Source organism: Strix aluco, chromosome 13 (genome assembly GCF_031877795.1).
Source record: "Strix aluco isolate bStrAlu1 chromosome 13, bStrAlu1.hap1, whole genome shotgun sequence".
Taxonomy (NCBI): Eukaryota; Metazoa; Chordata; class Aves; order Strigiformes; family Strigidae; genus Strix; species Strix aluco.
In genome coordinates this window covers 21,095,409-21,120,538 of record NC_133943.1, presented here as the reverse complement: position 1 = coordinate 21,120,538, position 25,130 = coordinate 21,095,409, and the positions used below count along the sequence as shown (strand labels likewise).

Here is a 25,130-nt window from a genome sequence, read left to right as displayed (position 1 = left end):
CCTAGCGCTTCGTGATGATGGTTTGGCTCACCCCAACTTCCCTGGCACCCCTGGGCACATCTGGGACCTGCCTGAAGGCACTGGGGACGGGGGGGGGGTGTGGTGGGGAGAGCACCCTGTGCTCGGGTGGTGTGACTTGTAGGTGGCGTTAGGAGGGAGCCGGGGTTTTTCCACACTGCTCCGAGTTGCCTGGGATGCCTGACTTGGCCGTGGGCCTCTTTGCTGGTCCCTGCTGGGCAGGGAGGCTGGTGGCCTGGGGGAGGCTGCAGGCAGCATGGACCAGGGCAGGGGACCGGCACCACCTTCCCCTGCCGTGGGCGAGCCTCCAGGCTGGGTGACATCTACACCCACGGAGTGGCCCTGGCCAGACACAGCCCTTACCCCACAGTCCCTCAGCCATGGCATGCCCCCCCGTGAGCACTGCTCTGGGCTGGGGAGCCAGATGTGCCCAGCGGTTGGGCATCGCCAGGTAAGTGAGGCTCTGGGCGCAGCCAGGGGGTCACCACCAGCACCCAGCTCTCCTGCCCAGGGGCCAGACTCTGCCCTCTCGCCATCCCCCGCAGCCCAGCCCTGGGTGGCACTGATCTTTCCAACCCAGCGAGGGCTAGGTGGTTGACCCACGTGGAGAAGAGCATCCAGCGGCTCTTGAATGCCAACACCGAGCCCAACCTGTCCTGCTGCAAGGCAGGGACCCTGGGAGACCACGGGTTAGGGGGTGGCAGAGGGTGACCCACGTATCTCACTAGTGGCCAACAGGCAGCACAGACCACGTGAAAGGGGAGCGTGGGGCTGCAGCGTTCCCACGCCATCTCATGCCCCCACATCCTGTCGAGGTCCTGGCCAAAGGCATGGCCACCTGAACACTTCTGTGTCCTCCTTGGTGGCAATGAGACACCTGAGGGGCAAAAGCCCACTGAAGCCCTCAGCATCGCCTACATGCACCAGGTGCCCAAAACCCAACACGTGGCCCTCTGGGCTCCCCAAGCTGGTATGTGCTCCCATCCCCCAGCTGGCACACGAGATGCAGTTGAGGTCCCACCCAGTGCCCTCGCCTGGGCTGCCAGCACATCTGGGCTCAGAGGAGCAGGAGCACCAACTCCATCAGCGTCCTGGATGAAGTAACCAAGGCCAACGTGGAAGAAGCAGCCCATGCCATCAGCATGGACCAGCGTACCACCAACTTCTTTCTCAAGAGCAGCGTGGGTACATCCTGCACCCTCAGTCCCCGTGGGTGTCCCCTAGGAAGCACAGGGAATGTCCACACCAGTAGCCAGGCTGGGACACCATCTAGCCTGGTGGGACAGATCTACCTGGCAACTGGCTTGTCCCCTGACATCCCTGGTGGCCCCTGGGGTTGTTCCAGCTTCTTACATGCCTCTGGATGCTGGGAGTGGAGGAGGTTTGCAGTGTCTAAGGGAACCTGTGGTGTCCCCAGCTGGCACTGTCTGGACACGGTGCCAGAGCAGGTTTGTGGGCCAGCCATTTCCATAAAGATGTCCTCAACCTGCTCTGTCTCCGAGGCTCTCAACCCGCTGGAGGTTGGCTCATCACTGGCAGCTCAGCTCCTGGCCCAACCTGCTGCCACACCTCCTGCCAGGTCCTTGAGCTCAACGAGTGTTGGTGCCACTGCTTCAGTGCCTGCGTCGGTGCCTGTTTCTTCAACACCATCATGGCCCAGGTCATGCTGTTGGGCTTTACCTTCCGAATGGACATGGGGAAACACCAGGTACTGGCTGGGCAGGGTTGGGGAGGAACAGTTGGGCTGGGCCATTCCCCTGTCTGCAGTCGTTCTTCAGTCACATATGTGATGAGAAGCCTGATCTCTGCAGCTCCACCTCAGAGCAGGGGGAGGACTTACACACTGGGCCCCAGTGCAGCTCAACTCTCCCTCTTAGCCCAGGGAGTCATCCAGCATCTCCGTCAGTGAGTACGGGATGGATGAGGCTGCCTCAGGATGGCCTCAGGATGAAGAATGCGCAGACGGTGCAGACCATGTCCCACTCCATCGGCTCAGCTGAGGGGCAGGGCCAGTGCACACCTGGGGTGCCAAGGACCACAGGCCACTGGTGCTCCCCAGCACTGAAGCTCAGAGCAGGTCCCTGGCGCCACCCCGGGCCTGGCAGTTGTGTCCCTGGGAGCAGAACCCTGCTGTGACTCTGCCAGTTTCCCTCTTGCCTGGTCTCCATTGCCCATCCCTGCAGCCCCGGGAAGTAGAGGTTGGATTTGGTGATGGCGCTGAAGATGTGCTGGATGCTCTCCTCCTGAGCCCTTGCTCAGCCTGGTCTGCATTGCCTCAGACCCCTACAAAACCCATGGCAACACCCACACCATCGTTTTCTGCACTGGTACATCCACACTTCAACATCTTCAAGGTAAGATGCTCCAGCTGTGGCCATAGTAGCAGGAAGGATTCAATACCCTCGGAGCTAGTCCTTTCAGACGTCAGCTCTGCCCAGTCCCCTCCCCTGTGGGGCTGCTTGTTCCTCACCCTTTGCTCTGATCTGCCCCGTGGTCTCTTATCTCCACAACTACCTCCACCCAGGTGGCCATCAGGCTTTCCCACTGGCAGAGCCCCTTGGCCCCTGCAGTCCAGGGCTGCTCTCAGCCCCAGTTCCCACCCCCAGCAGCTTCCCTTCGGTCTTTTTCTAGAGCTGGACTGTAAGTGAATCTACTGGGCCATGCTGGTGCCCCTAGACTTGTGGTGGCTTGTGCTCCAGGTGGGGACCATCAGGAAGAGAATCAGGTAGTACTGCCCCTTCACTAACACCAGCACCATAGCCCAGCTGGACATGCAGCTTCCTCCCACGAAGAAGATGAAGAGATGATGTTTCTGTAGATACATCTTGAGATATCTGTGAAGATGTGGTCTATCCGTATGTGGTGGGTGCTGCTGACTGTGGATGCAGATGGCTGGGCTTCTCAGGGAGGGGGATGCCCTCTCTCCAGGGAGCTCACGGAGGCCGGGCTTGTGTCTCTCACTCCAGGCTGTCCTAATAAAAAGACTTGGCTGCTTTGGGAGCGGGGGTGACCCTTCTTCCAGCCCTGCTCCTGGGCCATCAGACTCCCATGAGATCCTGAGCCACACCAAGGCTGAGACACATTCCCAGGTCCAGCACAGCCCCCAAGGCCTTTGGGATGCCCCAAATGGTACTGGTAGACCTCTGGGGGGCACAGAATGGCCCTGGAGGTCCCAGAGGAGGGTGTCACAAGAAAAGGCACATTGCACTGCAGGGGCTTCAACAAGGAACACTCTGAGACAACAAAGTTCACTGGAAGGCAGGTGCACACACAGAGATGCTGAGGGTCCTGGTGTACATCAGAAGGGACACACAGATCTCTGGGGAGCACAAAAAGACACTGGTGGCACCTGAGGCTGCACCAAAAGGCTCCTGGAGGATCCCCCCTTGAGGCTCTCCAAAAGGAATAAGGATGGTACTCGGGTGCTGCCAAAGGGACTTGGTTGGTCCAGATGCGTGTCAGAAGGTAGAGCAGAAGCAGATAGGTGTGCAGGGCCACTCGAGGTGCACCAAATGGACTTGGAGGCCCATGGGCCACATCCCAAAGCTCTGGGAGGCCTCTGGGGCACTCCAAAAGGCACTGGTTCATCAGGGCACAGAACGGCCGCCGGAGGACACCTGAAGGCACTTCGGAGTCCTCTGGTGCTGCACTGCAAGGCACCTGGGCAGCACAGAAAGGCACATGGAGTCCCCTTAAGTGCACCACAAGGCACTCGGGATCACAGTGAGCACAGAAATGCCCTTGGATGCCACTGGGGGCTAACAGCAAGGCACCCACCTATACCCTGAAATGCACCTGAAAGACCACGGTGCTCATTAGAAACCACTTCTGGACCACTGGGCACACTGAAAGGCACTCGGAGGCCCCAGAGAAGAGCTTCAAGGTGCTACGATGTCCCAGAGGTGGCACCCAAAGGCACTCAGAGACCACTGGGGGCTCATCAAGAGGTACTCGGAGGAGCCTGGGGCATGCTGCAAGGCAGTCAGAAGGACCCTGGTGCGAAGCTGGGACACAAAGCTCTGGGTGCCAGGGACTGCTGCTTCCCACAGGAGCAGAAGCTGCTTTCAGGGGCCCAGCAGGCTGTGGATGCAGAGCCTGGAGGCTACAGGACAGATCCAAGTCCCACCCTGCTGCCACTGGAGAAGACAGGCTTCCTGGTGCGGGGGGTGAGCACCAAGATGGCACTGGACAGGCAGGGAGCTGAGGATGAGGGAGCAAAAGACACCATGACCCAGCCAGTGCTTTCCACGCTACTTTAATACCAAGTGAACAGAATGCAGCCAGACCTCCTGGTCCCGAGGAATCATTCATAGACAGCCGGTAACCCCTCGGCTGCTTCCCCTGCACCGCCCAGAGCACTCAGACACTCCCCTCCTTAAAAAGCAGCTCCATCAGCCCATGGAACGTCCCCTGTTCACCAGGACAGTGCCTGTGCGTGGTCTCGTCCTCACCTGAGGCTGCTCCTCAGGAACCAGGCGTGCCAGCGGAGGGGAGACGGCCCACTGGTGAGCCCAAGCAGCCCGCAGTGTCCCCTCCGCCTCCTCAGCCAGCGCTGGCAGTCTCTCTCCAAGCAGCTGCTGCTTCCCCCGAGGCCTGCACCAGGTCCCTCCACTGCAGCAGAGCAACACAAACCAACTTAAAAGAAGCCAAACTGGGCAAGTAAACCTACATCCCCAAAAACCAGAACTATCCCCAGCGACCGGCCAGAGACAGGGCAGCTGTCACAAACGAGGCCAGCAGCCCTATCCTCCAGAGCCGGCTCTCAAAACAAACCCAAACAAACTCAAAGCAAAGCTGGAACAGGACGAGGTGCCCAGCAGGGCTCGCACGCTGCTCCTGCAGCCGGTGGCACCGAGGACGGCGGCTCAGGTTCAACTCATGGTTCGGGCAGAACGGTTGCCTACAGCTGGCATCCTGCAGCAGAGAGGAAAAGCATCACAGCTTCACACTCCCAGGAGATGCTCCAAGACTTTGGGAAAGGCAAGGGGCTGGCAGTGACGCCGTGCGAGGACTCACCTAGCACCCGGAGAACCTGCAGCGCCACTGCAGCCTTCGCCTCCTCGTGCCCGCTCCTGCCTGGCCCGTCCTGCCGGACCCACGTGAACCCACTGAAGGGCACGGGGCACCCTGGGATCACCACGCGGCACCAGAACCGCAGCCACCCGTTGGGGTTTGCCTGAACGCACTTGGTGAGGAACAGGGGTGTCCCCAGGTACTGCTTCTGGCACAGGGTGTTCAGGCGGTCCAGCGCATTGCACAGCGCTGGAGACAGGGGCGCCTGCTTGGGGCCCCCCACGCTCTTGCCCCCTTGCACCCGGCTGGACGATGGCTTCTCCTTGCACAACTGCAGTTTCTGCTTCAGATCGGGGTTCAGCCAGGCCACCCTCATCTCCACGCTGCTCAGACTCAAGTTCCCTAGGAGAGACCGGTAGCAGCTGGCAGGAGATGCTCACACACCAGCCCTCCTGCACCACCTCCCATTTGGTCCTGTCCCCCAGCATCTGGCACAGTGACCCCCGCGGGTGGTTCCACACCAACCCCCAGTGTACGAACTGCAGAGGATCCTTTCCCCTGCCTCTACAACCTCTCGTGCAGCTGCATGGCAGTTGCTTCTCCATCTCCTTTTGCTACCAAGGTGGGCTCGGGGGATTTTAGTGGCAGCCTGCCTTTAGGGACAGCTGCAAAGATGTCAAAGCCAAACATTTCTCAGCTGGGGCAAAAACAAGTACAAATCAGGACTTTGGAGGTTCCAGCTGGATGTCTGGGAAACATGACCCATCAGAGGGCTGTGCAACCACGGGACAGGGCACCGAGGAGTAGGGTATCTCCATCAGGAGGGTTTAATAACTCAGTCAAAGCTCTGGATGCCCTGGACTGGTACTGGGGATGCTCCTGCTGTGAGCAGGCAGATGCCTGAAGAGCTCCAGCAGCCCCTTTATCCCACCCCCACTAGGTCTGTTGGGGATCAGCCCCACTGAGGACAGCTGGCCTCCCAGAGGACACAGAGAGAGAACAAGGGCTGTCTCAAGGCTGAAGTCACCTTGCAGCTGAGTCTGGAGGTGGGATAAATCCTTCCTTAGAGACACCAGCCCAGCCCAAGCAGCATCCCACAGCACCCAGGCCTCCCACTTACCTTCCATCAGGGTTTTCTTGGCCATGGCAGCAGCCTGGTGCGAGCTGTATTTCAGCACAGCAAGCTGGGCCCGTTTCTGGCAGGGACTGGCACACAGGGTGACGCTGTGGAGCCCCGCCGTGACCTGCCGCAGCAAGGCCTCCAGCTCCCTCTGGCTCACCGAGGCGGCCAGGCCGTCCACGCTCAGCTCACACTTCTCCGTGCTCTTGCACACCACGATGGCGCAGCCCTCCCGCACCTCAAAGTTGTTGAAGGCAGCGATGGCCTCCTTGGCTCCGCGCCGGCTGCTGTACTTGGCGTAGGCAAAGCCCCGGTTAAGCCCACTGAAAGTCATCATGAGGCGGAACTCGTAGAGCCTTCCCACGCTCTGGAAGAGCGGGATCAACACGTTCTCGTACATGTCCTGCGGCAGCTTCCCGATGAACACCTCTGTGCCGGCCGGCGGGGGGTCGCCCACCCAGCCTGCAGGCACACAGTGACACAGTGACACGCCAGCCCTCCAGGATCACCCCATCCCGCCCCATCCTGCCCTCCGGCAGCTGGTGAGCGAGGGCCACCCGGCCCCACGTGCTGCGCTCCCAGGGCAGCCCGGCGCTGAGGTGCGCTTCTCACGTACCTGGGGGGGGGCCACCGTATCGCCTCTGCCCGTTGATCTGCACCAGGTCAGTGCAGGTTTCTTTCGCCCAGGCGAGCAGGGCCATCTTATTGGTCTGGTTGATACTGTTGGTCCACGTCTGAGGAGGGAGATGACATTGGTGCTTGTCTGGGCAAAGTTTCCAACCTCCCAGCTGGAGGCACCCCAACTCCACGAAGGAACTGCAAGGCCTAGCACCAGCCAGCATGTGGAGGAACAAATGCTGAACCCCTCTGCCCTCAGGAAACCTGAGGAGCCTCTCAACACAGAATCACCTCGGTTGGAAAAGCCCTTGAAGATCCTCCAGCCCAACCATGAACCTCACCCTGACCGTTCTCAACTCCACCAGATCCCTCAGCGCTGGGTCAACCCGACTCTTCAACCCCTCCAGGGATGGGGACTCCCCCCCTGCCCTGGGCAGCCCATTCCAACACCCAACAGCCCCTTCTGCAAAGAAATCCTTCCTAAGAGCCAGTCTGACCCTGCCCTGGCGCAGCTTGAGGCCATTCCCTCTTGTCCTGGTGCTGGTTCCTTGGGTCAAGAGACTCATCCCCCGTCTCTGCACCCTCCTTTCAGGCAGTTGTAGAGGGCCATGAGGTCTCCCCTCAGCCTCCTCTTCTCCAGGCTAAACAACTCCACCTGCACACCCAAAGCCCTACCCTGCCCACTCTCCAAGCCTGCTCCACATGACTAACTCCAGCAACTTTAGTAGAGCATAAGGACACCAACAGCTCCCCTGTGGATGCCTGCAAGGGTTTTGAAAGACACTGGTGCTGCAAGAGGGGGCTGGAGCACAGAGAGCCACCACCTTGGGGTGGCCGGTCACATCACGAGATCCCAGGCAGGCTGGGACCCCAAAACACCCAACTCGCTTCTACCAGCATCTCCTCAGGCTTCTGAGGACATCAAAGAGGATCTGAAGACACCATCCATGTGGCAGTATCATCAGGTTTTAACTCATTCAGTATTGTGAAGTCTCATTAGGGCCTCTGAAACCGTACACTGAGTGGGACTAACCCCAGCTCAGGCTGAACAGAGTTTGGCTGCAGCTCCACCTCCTCCATCTCCAGATGCATCACCATGAGGTGGCACCTTTCCATCTCCAAGAGGGTTTATCTTTCCTGAAGACCAGAAAACACCTTTGGATGATGGTGGGGACCCATAAAGAGGACATCTCTGCTGAGAGGGTGCAGACAGACCAGCCACGCGCACCACAAAGGCTCCTGCCATGGCTCTGCAGCTCCCAGGGCTGGGGGTGGTGCAGCTCCCGGTACAGGGGGGTGCGGGGAGGGGCCGGGGCTCTTGGGGGACGCAGGACCCGGCTCTTCCCCAGCGGAGCCCAGCTAAGCCCGCCGCCCCCCCCGATTCGGTGCTACCGGGGCTCATCCACATCCCCACGGCCTCCGCGGGGCACCGGGGCCGCCGGCCCCAGCTCACGGCGGGGGCACGGGGTGGGATGGGGGTGGCTCCCGGGCGAGGATGGGACCGGGCTGGGGACCGGCGCCGCCCGCCGGTGCGCTCCGTGGCGGGGCAACGCACCGAGACGGGTCTCGGGGGCCCCTGTCCCCGCCCGACGGCCACGGGGGCTCCCCGAGAGACCCCCCCCGAGTCCACCCCCCACGCGAGGTGAGCCGTGCCCCGCACCGGCGCTCCCCCGCGCCCCCGGCAGCGCCGGGCCGCCCCCCGACGGCGCCCACCTCCGCCTCCATCGCCGCCGCCGCTCCTCCTGCCCGCCCGGGCCGGGCTCTGGAAGGTTCCAGCTCCGCCCATCGCGGCCGCTCCGCCCCGGGCGGGGCAGCGGGGACCCGCCGGCAGAGCCCGCCCCAGCGCTCCGCTCCCACGCCAGAAAGCCGTGGGTTTAAAAAAAAAACCAAACAAACCGACCTGGTTTGGGGCACGAAGCTGGGCGCGATGCGGAGAAACATCCCCGTGACATTTAAAAACCAGCTCGGGTGAGCAAACCCCTGCCCCGAGCGGAAAGGAGGGACAGGAGTCACGGGAGCGGGAGAGACAGATTTATTGTGTTTCTGGGAGCTGCGCCTTTACATTTTGCTTGGGATAAGGTCACCTCCCTGCAGCCAGAGCAGGGAGACGGGGCGGGATGGTTATTCAAAGCGACAGGAACAAGAAGCTGCAGCCAAGACCCCGGGGTCTGCTGACAGCTCAGGGCTGCGTGTGTCACGGCAGGGACAGCACAGCCACTTGCAAAACGTCTTGACAGCGACATACTCGAAGGCCAGGGCATGTCGTAGGAGTCAGGGCAGCCTCTCTGCTCCCGCCGGGAAAGGGAGGGCATAAGACAAGAATAAATACAGCTTTCAACAGCCCCCCCCGACCCCGCACCCGCTGCTACGTGACCCACCAAAGGCATTTACGGGAGGAAATCTGTCAGCCAGAATCCAGTGAACGAGGAGACATGTCCGGAAGGGGGTTAAGGCCGGCTCGTTCGCATCCTGATCTCCTCAACCAGGCTCTCCCTGCGAACGTTGACCTACACAAGAGGAGCACAAAGTTGCTTCAATACAAGACAAGCAACTTGACATATCGTGACCTTCTCTAGTCCCAGAGGGATGGCCCGCACCGCATTCACCCCGTGTCTCGGGAGATCACACCATGCTGCTGTCACCAGTCCCTCTACGGGGATCCAGGGGGCTGCAGCACATGCGGAGCTGAACCTGTGAGAGCAAGCACCTGCCTGCAACCCTGCCGAGCCCTCTCCTGCCCAATGATCACGAGAGCGATGCTCTTCCCACTCTTTCCTACCGGTTCCAAAACCAGTGCACAGATCAGCACTGGTCCCACTCATTGCAAGGGGGCACCACCAGGACCTTCTGCAACCGTCCCGCAGCCTGGATGGGAAGCGCAAGCAGCCACAGGGCCACCGCATCGCTCCTCCGTGTGCCAGGCTCCTGAACTGAGCAACACCTGGGAGTTCAAGGTCACCGGCTGGGAAGCTCTCCAGAGCTGGAGACAAGTGCTCCAGGAAACTGCAGGGGGCAAGGAACTGGAACATGAGGTGTTAGAAGAGTCCCTGGAGAGACCACTGCTTGAAAAGATCTAATGAGGAAGCCAATAAAATCCTGAGACCCTGTTATAGGGGGCTTGGTGGCAAACTGAGACCAGGGCACAAGCTCCACAGCAATTCAAGACAGGCTGAGGAAACTCATCTCACCCAGTCTCCAAAAACGGACCCACAAGGCCACCAGCCTCAGTCCACAGGTCTCACCTCGAGTCTGCCAGCCCTGGCTCACGCCTCTCTGCCTACTGCGTGTGGGGAGCCTTCCCCTCACCACACCTCCTGCGTTAAGCAGCTTTGTTAAGCCTTGGAGGCTTTTCACATGGGGTGGAAGTGCCTTACTCCTCTGATCTCCCCTTTGGGCACTACACTCAAAACACGGGCCAGCAAAGCCACCTTGCCACGTACAGCCCGACGGCAGCGCTGCAGCGCAGGGTACGCTGGGTCTGGAGGGCTGGCCTGAGCTGGGACGAAGGGTGAAGTAGCCAATCCCCCTCACGCCGAGCTACCACAGGCCTCACCTCTTCCCTGGTTGCCACGACCCGCAGCTTGACAACTCCATCCTTGAGCTCCTGCTCACCCACAATGGCAACAAGCGGGATGCCCGTGTCCTCGCAGTACTGCAGCTGACTCAGCAGCTTGGGGTTCTTCTTGTACAGCACTTCTGCCTGGAAGAGAACCAGAGCACACCACCATGGATCAGCACTGGCCTGCTTCTCTGCACCCCCTCAACCAGGTGTTGCTGGGCCAGTCTGCTGATTGCTGTCTGGTGAGTGTGGGGGTGTCAGGAGAAGATGGGCTAATGGAGAAGGCTGAGCATTACAGCTAACAAGTAACACAGCACAGCTCACAGGTACAAGACACTGCGTACCCTGGGAAAGCACCGGGTCATTAGCTGCAGTCTGTGTCAGACCAGGGCTCAGTATCAGCACTAGTGTGGCCAGCAGGGACAGGGAAGGGATCTTACCCCTGGACTCAGCACTGGTGAGGCCGCCCCTCGATGAGTGGGTTCAGTTTTGGGCCCCTCACTCCAAAAAGGCCATTGAATGACTCGAGCGTGTCCAGAGAAGGGCAACGGAGCTGGTGCAGGGTCTGGAGCACAGGTCTGATGGGGAGCGGCTGAGGGAACTGGGGGGGTTTAGTCTGGAGAAGAGGAGGCTGAGAGGAGACCTCATGGCCCTCTACAACTCCCTGAAAGGAGGGTGCAGAGAGGGGGGATGAGTCTCTTGAGCCAAGGAACCAGCACCAGGACAAGAGGGAATGGCCTCAAGCTGCGCCAGGGCAGGGTCAGACTGGCTCTTAGGAAGGATTTCTTTGCAGAAGGGGCTGTTGGGCGTTGGAATGGGCTGCCCAGGGCAGGGGGGGAGTCCCCATCCCTGGAGGGGTTGAAGAGTCGGGTTGACCCAGTGCTGAGGGATCTGGTGGAGTTGGGAACGGTCAGTGTGAGGTTCATGGTTGGACTGGAGGAGCTTCAAGGGCTTTTCCAGCCTAGATGATTCTGTGACACCTGTGGTGTCCCAACAGGGTCAGGAGCCCAGCAGAGCACCCAGGTGTTCTCCTCCACTCAGCCATCAAGGGAGCCTGCCTGCAGCAAGCAGGGAGCAGGGCCCTGCCACACAGCTTGCCTTCGGCCTGCAGAAAACAGCCCAGGTTCCTCCCTGGCCCCACTCTCCCCTCCTTGCAAGGTTCTGCATTTTTTTTGCTTTTTGTTGAAAGCAGCGTGATATCCCAGCTGCCACGCAGCAGGGGCTGGAGTGTGGCCTGCTTTGGGAATCTGTCCCGAGGTAACAGACACAGAGCAGCCCCTGCAGTGTTACAGGGCTAACCCAGTTGTGCTGCCCTGCCCTTCCTGGAGAACACCTGATTCAGGACACCGAGAAGAGGCAAACTCCATTCAGCAAGGCAGTCTGCTGCCCACCTCCTCCCTATGACTCCTCCTTCCCAAAGCAAAGCCAGATCTGGTCCGTTCCTGGCACAGAGAGCGGACCAGGCAGCTCCTGACTTTGCCATCACCTGGTCATACCTTTATTCCAGCATCCCACAGCTCGGAGATGAGTTTCAGCCGCTCTTCAAGGAGCTTCTTTTGAGCAGAGGCCACCAGCACCTGTGTCTCTGTTGTCCTGATCTTTTCTTCAGAGGCCTAGAGAGAGGACAAGACTCAAAGGATGTCATGGACATACAGAGATATCCGAGACCCTATGGGCAGGATGGGTCACCAGCCCAGGCCCATCAATTTAGCAAAGAGGATCAGGCTCAGTGGGGTGAACAGCATAAACTCAGGAGAGTCAGGGAGGCCTCAGAGACCCCATCCTGGAGCAGAATCTCATCTTCTGTGGTTGTTCCATGATGGGGGCATAACACAGCCTCCCTTCTGTGCTGCAGGTGTGAGCAGACTATTCCTCCTCACCCAAGAAACTAGAGACTGAGACTAGAGACACACCTCTAGAGACTATTCCTCCACACCCAAGGGCCTCCCAGAGATCTGCTCCGAGCAGCTCAGGAGCAGCAATCCCAGTAGAAGCTGGACAGAAGCAACTGCCTGTTCTACAGCTGAGCTGGTAACTATGGGTTAGATTAACAGCAGCAAGTTGAGATGCTCCAGTGCTGTCAGGAGCTCCCATAACTGATGCTGGATACTCAAAGTGGCATTTTCCTGCTGCTGCTTTTGCTGCAGGGAGAAGCCTTTAAAAGGTCACCTGCAGAGGAACAAACCTGGCCAAGACTGAGGGTGGTGGGGGAAGAATTCAGCTTCCACTTAGAAATCCCGGTTGTGTCTGACTGCCAATAGAGAACTCCCCACAACAGGCCTCTCGGGGAGGAAAATGTGTGGCAGTGTTTTGGGAGCCTACAAAGACCTGTTTAACACCCATTAAATGGGACAGAGGACAATACATTGGTACAGCAACTCTGAGGAGGAGGGAATTAAAAAAAAAAAAGGTATCTGGGAAACCCAGAGAGGCACTGTGCTCCCTGCCCCGGGGTGTCTGATCCCTGCCTGGTCTCTGTAGTGCCTTGGGCAGGACAAGCAGACGTGTGAGGCTGCTGTCTCCCATAGCCCTGCAGAGCAGAGCTGCCCTGCCAAGGAGGATGCAGGGTCATGCGGATGCCTAATGCAGTGGGGAACACTAAGGCACCTGACCCAGGTACCTGGTACTGCTGAGGATTAAAGTGCCCCCTCCTGCTGCAGCTGAACAAGCCATGTCTGAGGGCTGGTGGAAAAGGGGTCTTGTCTCCCGTGGGAGCCCCAGAGAAGATCTCACAAGCAAGAGAAAATTGGAGTTTGTGGCCTGGTTTTAACTCCTGCTGTAGAGCACAGTAAAGGCCTGGCTGGCTTCTCCATCAAAGACTGAAGCAAGGAAGACTCACTTCAGCATCTGCTGGACTGGGTGTACACGGGGAAGATGTAAATCCTTGCTCTTTCTCCATGCTTAGTTGAGCACCACAGGTAACACCTACCTCCACTCTCTGCTCTAGGATGGAGAAGATCCGCTCGATCCCAATGCTGACCCCCACACAGGGCACCTTCCGTCCCTTGGGATCAAACATCCCCACCAGCCCGTCGTAGCGACCACCTCCAGCCACGCTCCCCACGCTGACGGGCTCCTCCACATGGTCGTTCTCCTGCTGCAGCAGGACAGCCTCGTAGATGACCCCCGTGTAATAGTCCAGCCCCCGCGCCAGGCTCAAGTCGAAAGAGACCTGTAGGACACAAGGGAAGGCCCGTCGCTGGGCGCACTTGGGGGGCCCAGGCCGCCTGGCCACGAGGGCAGCACCCCCTCCTGCCTCTGCCCCTCCTCACCTTCCCCGTGATGCCAAACAGGGTGAGGTACTCAAACAGCAGCTTCATGTCCCCCAGCCCCTCCTTGGCCAGCTTGTTCTGGGACAGCTTTGGGTCCTGGAGAAGCCGCTCAATCAGGTCCAGGCCACCTGCGGGAATGAGTCAGGCCTCGGGTCTGCCACTGCCACTGCCGCAGCCCCCACCACAACGGGCCCGGCCAGCCGTGTGTGCTGCCCTGTGCCCCTCCGTCACCGGCCCTCCCGGCCTGGCCTGGAGGACCAAGGCCAAGGGCTCGAGCCCGCAGTGCTCACCGTGGAGCTGGACATACTCCCCGATGCGATCCGCAGCCTCAGGAGAGAGCCCCTTCTCTCCTACCATCTCGCTCCTCACTTCTTCCCACGGCATCTGCGAGGGGAGAGAAGAACATCAGCCACTGCCCCAGGGATGTGGTCTCTCCTGGGGAACGGCTCTGGTGGTCCTGCCCAATACAGATGAACAGACATATCTGCCCTCAGCAGATCTTTACATGGCAGAACCCCAGCAGTGCCAGCATGGTGAAGAAGTGCAGGAGAGAAGCAGCAGATCAGATGCTGTCAGAGCATGGTCATGGGGTCATAACTCCATTTCTTGTACCTCTGCAGAGTCTGTTTGTATCCCAACCCTGCAGTCAGCAAAACTGCCCAAAAACTTGAAGCCCCAGGACAATTACTTTGGTTTTGATCTCTGGCCAGAATCAAGCACCAGTACTTTAAAAGCACCAAGTTTGAGAGATGTTTTGCTGCCATGGTTTCCCTGGTTAGGTACTTAGTCATAAACACCACTCAAGAAGGTGTTGCTGGTCATGCCTACCACCTGGAAAGGTGTGAGGAGATGGCTGGGTGATGCAAAAACCCAATGTAGGCAGAATATGTTGTTTTCCCACTGGTCAGGGGGTCAAAGAGAACAGAGTCTTGACAACATCCAGCTGCACTGAGATAAATCACAGCATTTCAGTATGATAACAAGGAAATTATCCCATTCTAAGAAAGCCCAGTCCTCCCTTCCTATTACTTTTCCATGCATACGCAGCCCCAAAACCTGCACTCTGGTCATGCCTTTGCAATAGATCTCACTGCTAACAGGACTTTAAGCAAGCTTTCCTCTAGCTAACTTCATCTGACCATCAGACAAGGCCTCCAGAGGAAAACAGAGGAAAAACGGTTCATTCTTGAACAAAGCAACATGAATAATTGAGACGAGACACGAGGCCACTTCGTTTAGCAGCGTTTCACAGGAAGGTTAGGATCACTCCTTTAAGCAGTCAGCTGACAGGGTCCCCCACATGACTCTGAACACACACAGAAATTCACCTCCAAATTCTACTTTGGATCCCAAGCCAAGAAAACTGAGTTTTTAGATTGCACTTCATTTTAAGGTTCCTCTTCCTTAGCTATTAGTGGAGGGCTGTATACACATTTATAGACTGATCTCCAGCATCTTTATATAGGACTAGGGCATACAGTCAAGGCAATCAGCTGCAAATAAAAAGCTGTATGTACACTGGAACCCTTCCCTCCTCCCAAAGGGCCACATAACGGCCTGAATCCCTTAGAGACTGTCACAACAGTCAGTGCTCTTGAGGCAGCTTGCTGAGCACAAACTTCCTGCCTTGTGTCCTCCAGGAGCAGCTGTTCTGTGTCACACCAAGCCTGAGCAAGTCATACAAGAACGATGTCTACACAAAGCGTGTTTAATAGAAGTACCTGTGCTACAGGCCCAAATCAGCAGAGGTGTGAGTGAAGTGACCAAGAGACGTGGGGTGGGCTACCACCACCTCACAGCACCGGGAAGAGAGATTGTGGCACTGAGTAGCATGTTGTCCCTTGTCACTGTGTCCGCCCTGCTAGAATGCTGCACAGTCCAGGCCAGCCCCAAGGAGCTCTGTTTCTAGCAAAACATGCCTGCACTGACAGCAGCCACAGATGAGTGTGAAGACACGCTGTGGGGGCACACAGTGCAGCGCAACACCAAACACACCAGCCCTTCCCTGCCCAGGAGGCAGGAAGGTGCTGCTGGATTATTTTTCAGGTCTGTGTTTCTGATCTCTTACTCCTTCTCACTCCAAATCCTTTTCTCTGCTTCCAGGTAAAATATAGAAACCTCGTCCATGCACGTCTACCTCACTTCTCCTTGCTGCTCCTCACTACCTGAGGGTCCAACAAACAGCCAGAGGCACACACTGTCCAGTGGAGCCCTGATCATACTGAAACAGCCTGGCCAGCAACACACAGACGCTGCAGACTCGGTGTCCTCAGCAGGGATGCCAGACATCCCATCGCCAACCAAGAACAGCACCAGCTTGCAGGACAGTAATAGGGTCCTGGACAGCACAGCAACTCTGGCAGCCTGCTCTCCTGTGGATTTACGTTTAACTTGGCCCTGTCACCTGCAGGCTCACTGCTTACAGACTATGGCTACAGACTGTCACTTGTGACTGCACTTCTCTACTCCTGCATTACCACAGAGATTTACCATTTATGTCACATCTGCCTTGCAGCTGAGGTCTGAGATTTTAGTAAAGGTTAGACCAGATAATCTTTCGAGATCCCTTCCCATCTGGGCTGTTCTATGATTCCAGGACACAACTGTGATTCCTCACACAACCCAGCTGAACCTGATGCATTTGAAAAGGCTTTTCAATGCCCTGGCCCAGTCTGGGGGCGGGTTTTCTTGATCCTGGTTCATAAGCAGCAGCACCTTAAGAAGGCCAACATTTGAGATGCTGAACCTTCCATGTGAAGAGCGTTTTTCCCTTCATCCTTTCCATTTGTCAAGACCTCATGGGATACTGGAGAAGAAAGCATAGGATCCAGTTTTCCTATGTGACTCTGTGCCCTGCATGCCTTCTCTCCAGAGAAAGCGGGGAACAAGAACAACTCGATGTTTATCAGAATTTTGCAGCCAGTTCACATGGACCGTGGTAAGAGCAGCCCAGAGGGACAGAGACTCACTGAAACTCCAGCAGCGGCAGTTGCAGCCCAGGGCTCCAGCCCGTACCTTATCCAGTTTGTCAACAGTGGAGCAGATCGTTCGGAACTTGCTGTCTGGGACACCACAAACTGCAAACATCCCATCAAGGATGCGCCGATCGTTGACCTGGGGGAGAGGCAGCAAGTCATTAACTATGAACTCAAACATATGCTTCAGCTGTGGCCAGTTTCTCTCCTCTCTAGTTTTAAGCATGGAAGAAAAACTAGCAGATGTCTGCCAAGGTTTTTTGCTGTTTGCAATTTCTGTCTCTTCCCCATTCCCGGGGAGCTAAGCTGCCTCTCTGCCCACAGCAGGCCAGCTAGCACAACTGACTCCTCCCAAGCCTGGGCAGAGCTATCACATTCTCCTAGAGCCACACAGAGAAAAATCAATGGGGTCTATAAGTCCTCTCATGTGGACACATAAAAACAGCTCAGGAACAGACCATGGACTAAGGAGATTAATTCAGTGTACTACCCTGCTCTCAGTGTAAGAACAAAGGGACATCTGATTATGTTAAAACCTAAGGAATTTTTTTCTTTTGATAGTATAGTGAATTCCATAGTTTAACTATGCTCTGTAATAGTATGTAATTGAGGTCAAAGGCTCAGCTGGATTCAGAATTTCCATAGGCAGAACATCTACAATTAAATTAGACAGAAACAAAGACCGTTGATCCTCCAGCATCAACAGGAACCAGACAGTGGCTCACGGAAGACAAGAATAACCGCAGGCAGGTTATTTTGCTGTTCCCCATTGCAGGGATGCCTTCTCATCCTCAAAGGCATCCGCTTTAACCCCTGCCCAGACACACAGTAGCTGGACAGGCAGTTCCTGTGCACCGCTCTTCAGCTCATCCCAGACAGGTTCAAGGGCAGGTAACTGCCCCCCTACCCAGTGGGGGCTGCACATAGGAGCGCAACGCCCAGCCCGCACTGCTCACCTCCCCTGCAGAGCCCAGCCACAACCCAGCTTCGGGTCCCTCTCAGAGATCCCACCACTCTACTGCACATCACACACTCCTACCTATCTCTCTCCTGCTGCTCTACACCCTTTCCCGTCCTGTCTGACCCGCACACCCAGCACCATTCGCTGCCACACCAAGATAACAGAGGTGTTTCGAAGCAAACAGCAAGCTCAACCTACTAGAAGGCACGGCTCTTCTGGAAGAGGCCTCAGCCCCAGAAAGGACTTGGTGGGAAGGCAGGAGTCCGCAGAGAACATGGTGCACACACCTAGCTGATGTCCCTACGAAGGAGACACTGGGAGCGGGGACAAGGGCAGGGATCCTGGGCAGAGCCTGTGTTTTACTGCAGGAAGTGAATGTGACAGTCACCTCGTTAGTTGGCTGCTGGATGTTTTGCAGGAGAATGTGGTTAGTGCTGGAGAAAACTCTGCTAACTGCAGCCTCAGGAAACCTCCTTGCATTCCCAGCTAAAGGCAAGTCTGAGCTGAGGTCCAGCCTTTTAGCTTCTACACCATGAGGAGGCAGAGGCAGGATGAACTTCTGGATCAGGCCTCAGTGGGCGTTAGAGCGGGAACAGGTGCTGCTGCATAAAACCACCGGAACAGTGACCACTGCTTCCCACCATGGCACAGAGAAACCTGCCTGGTCTCACCTTAATGAGGAAGTCCCCGAGCTGCAGGTCACTCAGGATCTCGTGCACGATCTTCAGGCACTCGGCGTCAGGAATCATTGGGTCAAACTGGCCAGCGATGTCAAAATCCTGGGGCACAGGAAAAAGCAGTGAGCAATTCAGCACGCTAGTGTGGCTGCAGCAATACAGCTTCAACTCTGCTGTTAACAGCAGTTTGTTTACAAAAAGTAACAGAAATGGGATATAAGGGAGCAGTAGCCCTCGCCAAAAGGATCCAGAAGGGACAGGATGTGGGTTATGACCCTCTTTCATCAAACATCAGTGCTCTCGTGTCCACTGTGCTGCAGAGACTTTGTATACTATGTTGTGGCCAGTGCAGACAGTTTGTGAGAAGCCATTCTGCTTCCCTCTGCTTCCCGCTTCTGGAGGTGTGTGACCTGCTCCCTGCCTCTGACACAGCAGTTTACTGTGTGATACCCTTTGAAACAGCCATCCTTGAAAAACAACAAAAAGGAGACATCAGAGCGATCATCAGCAGTAAATAAATAGAACAAAGGAACCAGGAAGGGGAGAGGAAAGCTACTTATTATGTGGTATGACCTAAATGTCAGATGTTTGCCTTGATTCTTAGGATGCCAATCAAGTTAATGATCAGGGAAGATGATAAAAGAAGCAATCTCAACTGAGGCAAAACCAAAGTTTCAACTGCCAATACTGAAAAAGAAATCAGAAAGCCTGAGTGGTCTCCACTAGAGATTACCAGATGAACTAGCACGTAGAGCTAAAGCCCGGCAGCAAGATGTTTTAGTAGGCTGGTGCCCCATGATTGGAAAATAGCAAAGACAACATCAGTGTTCTGAAATAAAACACAGAAGCAACAAGAGACCTATTATCTGACTCCCATTTATGAATCCCCAAAGGCAAAGTCTTCAGTGAGATTTTGAGTACAGGAATAATTTTAATTAAGTGGGTAAATTTCAACATGACATCACCAAGCTTCCAAAATAAATTGGGGCAATGGAGGAGAAAAGAGATGAGATCACATCAGTTAATCCCCAGTTAGCTGAGTGCAGGAAAGGCTGATGCAATCCCTGTAGAAGTTAGGCAAAGTCTGGTAGTGAGGAAAGTGCCACTGCCACTGTATGTGGCACAGGTGAAACGTCACTGAAAAAAAACCCAACCAAGGATTGGTGAATTGTATTTAAGAAAAGATGCCGAAAAAGATGCAAGGCTGAGCAAAGAAGCAAAGCATCTCCAGGGAGAAAAGGTAACAGAGCTTGATTTACGTGGCCTAAGGAAGGGAAGATTTCTCTAAACATTTCCCAAATGTTTATCTGGGAAAGGGGAAGAATCCATATCACGCGATGACAGCCACCATTTAAAGAGCTGCACTGGCACAAGGGGAAATAAGTTTAGCCTGGATGTTAGAAGACTATTTCTAGCTATCCTAGGAGTGGGATCTTGGAACAGTCTTTCAGATGAGACAGCAGGCAAAGACCCCAAGTTGTCTGGAAATGGGAATTCAGCAAGCTGCAGCTGGAAAGTATTCACAGGGGGTGCACGAACAGGAATATTCTTAAACAGGAATTTGTTTGCAATGAGGCCCTGGGGACTGTGTTGGTACAGCGGAACAAAGCCATTCCTTGGGGCTACCAGACTCTGTCTGAGAAAGCCATAAAGGAAATTGCTTTCTTACCTGTTCTGTAAATTGTCCTCTGGGTTTTTCCCTTCCTTTGAAACAAAGATTGACTAAGCTGAGGACAGAAGTAGCGTATGCTACAGCTGAGTTGCTCGCCTGGTTCTGCTCCTGCTAACACACCCACGAGTTCAACTGTTGCCAGATTTGGGATCAGGAGATTCTTCCCCTCCACCAGGCTGGCAAGCACTATGGGATGGAGCAAGGAGATGCCCTCCTTCACAGTACAAAGCAGGCCAGATACCTGGGGGCTGTATTACAAAGCTCTCTGACACACGAGCACGCTGTGTCACAGCCATTGTCCTCACTCTCCCATTCTCAAGCTGTTTTTCACACCCACAAGGGCACGCTAAGGAGATCATTAGTGGACTGACCAGAGCTTTCCACAGCCACAGGGAAGGCTGCTGCAGGGTAACTCAGCCTTTGGTTCTACATTTTTACGGTGCTACATCCCCACAAGTGCTGCCCAGCTTCACTCAGCAGCACCCCTGTCAATGGCCAAACTCACACACTGGTAGAACTCCCTGTAGCGGCCCCTGGTCATGGCCGGGTTGTCCCGCCTGTACACCTTAGCGATGTGATAGCGCTTGATGTTGGTGATCTTGTTCATTGCCAAATAGCGAGCAAAAGGTACCTGAGAGGGTAGGGTTAAGGATGGGAACAGGGAGGGATGACCCCACCCAGTTATCAGTTGCAGGCAGCGCTGAGGCCTCACTATCTCCCCAACACCCAGCACAGTGTGGCGTGTGCCCACGGGGCAAAGCAACTGCTAAGAGATGCTGGACTTGCCACAGCTCCCCAAGGTCTTCACAACTGTCCAAGACATGACTCACACGTGCTGCCAGTAAGTGTCCCTGCAGGCATGTTCCAGCACCACCTTAGGTTGGATCTCAGTCTCATGCGGGCTGTGTTCCGCAGCAGCCTAGACTGGGTACCCTGCTGCAGGAGAAATCCCACTCAGTACAGATCTTCCTTACCTCCACCTACGAGCGTTACTTTGCCAAACAGAAGCAATGTATGGTTAATAACTGAACAAGGGTTCTGCACCCGCTGAACCACACTGCCTGCTCACACTCTCCCTGTGGGTACGGGGTCAGAGCCAAGAGACTGTCCTCCCCATTCTGGGCAGCACTGCCCCAAAAGCAGGGCAGCAGAGGTGACAAGACCCCGCAGCACTGGCTGTGGCAGGATACTGTCAGGTCGTAGCGCAGGGACAGCAGCTCTCCTCCTTGATCTTTCAGATCATAGATGAGCTTCGAGTCTTCACCGTATTTCCCCGTCAGTGTCTCCTACAAGAAAAGGACACAGGAACAAACAGCATCTTCAGTGAGAGGGGATCAGCCCTAGAACACACAGACAAGGAGAGAAAGGGAGGACACCTAGGAGATGGAAGAATAAAACTCAACCCTCAACACATCGCAAGCTTTCAACTACAGGATCCTCATCAGCTCAGCCAAGTTGCTGTGTCCTCGCCCACCTTCAGCTCAAACACCGGCGTGTCAATGACTTCTGCTCCGTGGCGCTTGAAGCAGGTGATGATCGCGTTGAAGACTCTCTCACGAATGGCCATTTGCTTGGGGCTGTAGTCCCGCGTGCCCTGGGGTGAGGTAGGGAAAGAAGAGCACAGGAGACGTTGGGTTAGAAGCATGCAGTGGAGACAGACGCGAGAGGCAATGTGAAGAAGCTACCACACTGCTAACAAAACCAGAGAGATCAGGTCCAGACACCAGATATTGGGCAGGGTGGTAAAACATAGCACCAAAAACCACTAGAAAACATCAGGACACTGCTCAGACACAATCTGCCATGGTCTGCAGAGCTAAATCTAAGTCAGGAGTTTCACGATGCAGGAAACAAAGGAGCGAACACAGATCCAACAGTCAGAGAGTTCAGTGCGTTCGAGCACAACAGCGCAGCTAGGATCTGTCCACAGCTCCGATTCAGACGTATTAGCCAAACCCCTGCACAATGAGCCACCCTGAGAGGTGGAATCAGAGGACAGGCACGCTTTGAAGCCGTGGAACAACCAGCAGCTCTACAATTTCCAAACACACACACAGAAAAATGATCTTTTCAAAGTGCAATACCTGTGAAGTGCCCATCTACTGCTCGCTGGGTTCTGCTCCCTTTTAATTTCTTTGCTGTTAAGAGTCACTGAATTATTTGGATGACCTAGGCTCTCAGCAACACATAAATCACTGTTAATTAACTAGACCTCCCACTTTCACTTTCTAGGGACTGGCAGTTAGGCAGGCGAAGCAGAGCAGGCACTTTGTAACACCCCACCTGCAGGTCGCCCAGCGAAGAGCATCTTTCAGCAGTACACTGACGTGGCTGAAAGGCTGGAAACCCAAGCTGTGTTTCCCTAGCACACCCAGAGCTGCAAAATCCTCTCTCCCCATCTTTAAACAGTGAAATACCCTTCCACTTTCCAGGTCTCACACCACAATTACATTTACCAAAACATACAATAAAGGAAATGGACAAGGGAGGCAGTTTTGAGACATTTCCTAAGTCAGTAGCATTAACATAAACTGTTTTATGTGTGAGCAACATTCACAACTGTTTCCCTGCCACAGCACGGAAGTGCAGTTGATCTCTGGTCAGCTGCTAGTGATGAAACATTCAGGTTACACAAAATTTCAGCATAAATTGCATTATTGACACTATTCTCAGGGGTCTGGAGACTGAAAAACTACCCCTGAAGGAAGGGTCCTTCTGCAAGAGGACACACAAATGTCAGCAGCTAGCCAGACCAGCTCAGTAAACAGGATTACCCACCCCCACAGACTAAGGCAAGATCAAAAGCCATTGAGACCTTTCTTGCCCCCCACATTTCAACATGTGCTGAGCGTCCCTGGCAAATGCTGCCTGGGTTTCTTTGGCTGGCTTATGCTTTGCAGCTTCCCCCCAATGACCCTCGCACCAGCAGAGCTGCAGTTCACAGCACTCCCACCTACCACACGCAGCTTCATCCACTCTGTCCAGGTTAACAGGGAACAGGACCAGCCTGAGCATCCCTGATCCATGAGAGCCAATATCTGCAGGTACTAGTGAGGTTGGTGCTACAAGAGCTGAAGAGTCCTAACTCTAAACTCATCAAGGCAATGCAAGTCATGACTTTACTTCAAATAGTGCCATCCAAGCGGATATGAGACCTCTCACACTGGGCAGCCACAATAAAGCTTGACCAAAAGGGAATTTAATTTAATTTCCTGACCACGCCAGCTAGGGGTTGGCTTGTCACGGAAGCACCAGAAAGTCTTCAATTTAGTAGTGCTAATTTAGATGCTGTCAGGGATATTTTCACCCCTCTCTCCCCTACTGCTAAAAGGGAAAAAGAAATGAGAATAAAGGCAGGCAAGTCCGTGCTGAGATGTTGCACACAGAGGTGCGTGGGGGGCGCTGTGTGTGTGCACAGGAGCGGGTTGTGCGTGCAGAGAGGCGTGCGAGTGCGCGCACTGGGGGAAGTTACCTTTGGGGTCTTAAGCACAAACTTGTGTTTCCCCTCATCTCCTCCCAGACGCGCCTTCATCTCCAGCAGTTTTGTCACCTCCTTTGCAATCTGGAGAGGGAACAAGGAGGGAGCTGGGGGTAAGCCCACCTGCCAGGCCCAGCCCACAGGCCTTCCCCAGTACCTTCGGCCTCAGCATTCCCAGTACATCCAGACTCCCCAACCTCAATACATCCACTATTCCCAGTCTCCCACAGTAACCAGAGGGGCACTCTCTGCTCCTACTGCAAGCACCCCAATCTCAGCATCCCCAGCACCCCCACCCTTCTCTGACTCCCACGGCCTCCATCACTCTCAACATCTGCCTCCCCACACCTCCCATCCTACCAGTCTCTGTACCACACCCCGGCCCAGCATCACCAGCTCCTGCTATGTGCACCCCAGCACTGGCAGTCTCCAGCAGCATCCTCCCAACCCTAACACCCCCCAGCATCCTTCTCTCCAGTCTAACACCAGTACCACCAGTTCCCACTCCCCCTCTCCCCTGCATCCTCTCCCCAGACACCTCAGCCCCTCTGCTCTCCAGCCCACACCAGTACTCCCAGCCTCCCCACCACCTCTCTTCCCAATGCCACCACCCCTAGCCCAGCAACACCTACACCAGTACTCCCAGTTCCACACAGTACCCTCCCCCTAGGCCCAGCAACCCCAACCACACCTCAGTCACCTCAGCAGCCCTCTCTCCGGCCCAGTATCCCCAGTTCCCCCCGACACCCTCTTGCCTCTGCCAACACCCAGTGTCCCCCTCCCCTCTCCCCAGGCCAGCTCCTCCCCTCCCAGTCACACTAGTCTCCCAGCACCCCTCTCCCAGTCATACTGGTCCTCCCCCAGCAACCCCTTCCCAGCAACCCCCAAGCCCGCCCCTCCCCAGCCCCATACCCAAAGCCCCCCCAACCCCTTCCCAGCCCCTCGGGCAGGCGCCGGGACCAGCAGCACCTCGTCGGGATCGGCCTTGTCCTGCTTAAGCCGCCGCACCGCCTCGGCCTGCGCCCGCACCGCCGCCTCCTCCGCCATTGCCGGCCCGCGCCTGCGCGCTGCCGCCGCGCTACCGCGCCTGCGCGCTGCCGCAGGGCTGCACCTGCGCACTGGCGCGTGTTGCCATAGCAGCGGGGCTGCGCCTGCGCACTGCCGCTCCCGCGCGTTGCCATAGCAGCGGGGCTGCGCCTGCGCACTGCGGCGCCTCAGCGCGGCGCCCAGAGGAGCGTGGCAAGAGGGGCCGCCGTTGCGAAGCTCAAATAAATGCCCGAGAGGAAGGTTTTGTGATTCATTTCGGTTTTGGTTTTTTTTTTTTTTAATATATAAAAATACAGAGTTCTTCCACGCTCGCCCCAGCCGGAGCCTGCCCGCAGAGCTGCGCCAGCCCCTTGTGTCCCTCCCCGAGGGGCACAGGCTCCCCTGCCAGCAGCCCCGAGCACGCCAGGCCCCAGCCCTGAGGCAAGAGCCCAGCTGCAGACTGGGACTGGCCCTTGCAGCCCCCTCAGAGGAGTGGGGGTGGCCTTCCCCTGCCACCCTCTCTATATCCTGAACAGATTGCCCTCCCACTCCGGAGCTCAGCCTGATCCTGCTTGAGCTGCACCTCATCCATCTGCCTGTGCCACCATCGTGACCGCCTGCAGTGGATGGAAATGGCTGTACAGTGACAGGGACTGCATCGTTAGGAACCCACAAGCTTGACCCATCCTTCCGAGCAGTGAACCAGAAGGTGAACCTGGCAGATTCGCTGTCCATAACTTA

General features: G+C 56.1%; 2 protein-coding genes across 5 annotated transcripts; both read right to left on the bottom strand.

Moving 5' to 3' along the window:
* Positions 1-4,257: 4,257 nt before the first annotated feature.
* On the bottom strand, positions 4,258-9,276 carry DND1 (DND microRNA-mediated repression inhibitor 1). 2 transcript variants are annotated; one of them, XR_012625020.1, is made up of 6 exons: positions 9,148-9,276; positions 6,768-6,885; positions 6,152-6,613; positions 5,035-5,433; positions 4,792-4,932; positions 4,258-4,629 (listed from the first exon to the last, which is right to left on the bottom strand). XR_012625020.1 is itself a non-coding variant. In XM_074838827.1 (5 exons), exons 1-5 carry the CDS (start codon positions 9,154-9,156, stop codon positions 4,919-4,921), a joined length of 1,002 nt encoding a protein of 333 aa, XP_074694928.1. In that variant the 5' UTR covers positions 9,157-9,276; the 3' UTR covers positions 4,258-4,918. The 2 variants fall into 2 exon arrangements, 1 of the variants encoding a protein (XP_074694928.1); XM_074838827.1 differs by having other exon boundaries at positions 4,258-4,932.
* On the bottom strand, positions 8,786-25,124 carry LOC141929417 (histidine--tRNA ligase, cytoplasmic). 3 transcript variants are annotated; one of them, XR_012625018.1, is made up of 14 exons: positions 24,333-24,489; positions 23,358-23,447; positions 21,360-21,479; positions 21,076-21,171; positions 20,391-20,516; positions 18,208-18,315; positions 16,616-16,714; positions 13,891-13,984; positions 13,601-13,728; positions 13,258-13,500; positions 11,825-11,941; positions 10,323-10,469; positions 9,148-9,276; positions 8,786-9,054 (listed from the first exon to the last, which is right to left on the bottom strand). XR_012625018.1 is itself a non-coding variant. In XM_074838824.1 (13 exons), the coding sequence occupies exons 1-13, from the start codon at positions 24,408-24,410 to the stop codon at positions 9,217-9,219; spliced, it is 1,506 nt and encodes a 501-aa protein (XP_074694925.1). In that variant the 5' UTR covers positions 24,411-24,489; the 3' UTR covers positions 8,786-9,216. The 3 variants fall into 3 exon arrangements, 1 of the variants encoding a protein (XP_074694925.1); XM_074838824.1 differs by having other exon boundaries at positions 8,786-9,276; XR_012625019.1 differs by lacking the exons at positions 8,786-9,054; positions 9,148-9,276; positions 10,323-10,469; positions 11,825-11,941 and having other exon boundaries at positions 13,371-13,500; positions 16,570-16,714; positions 24,333-25,124.
* Positions 25,125-25,130: the final 6 nt, after the last annotated feature.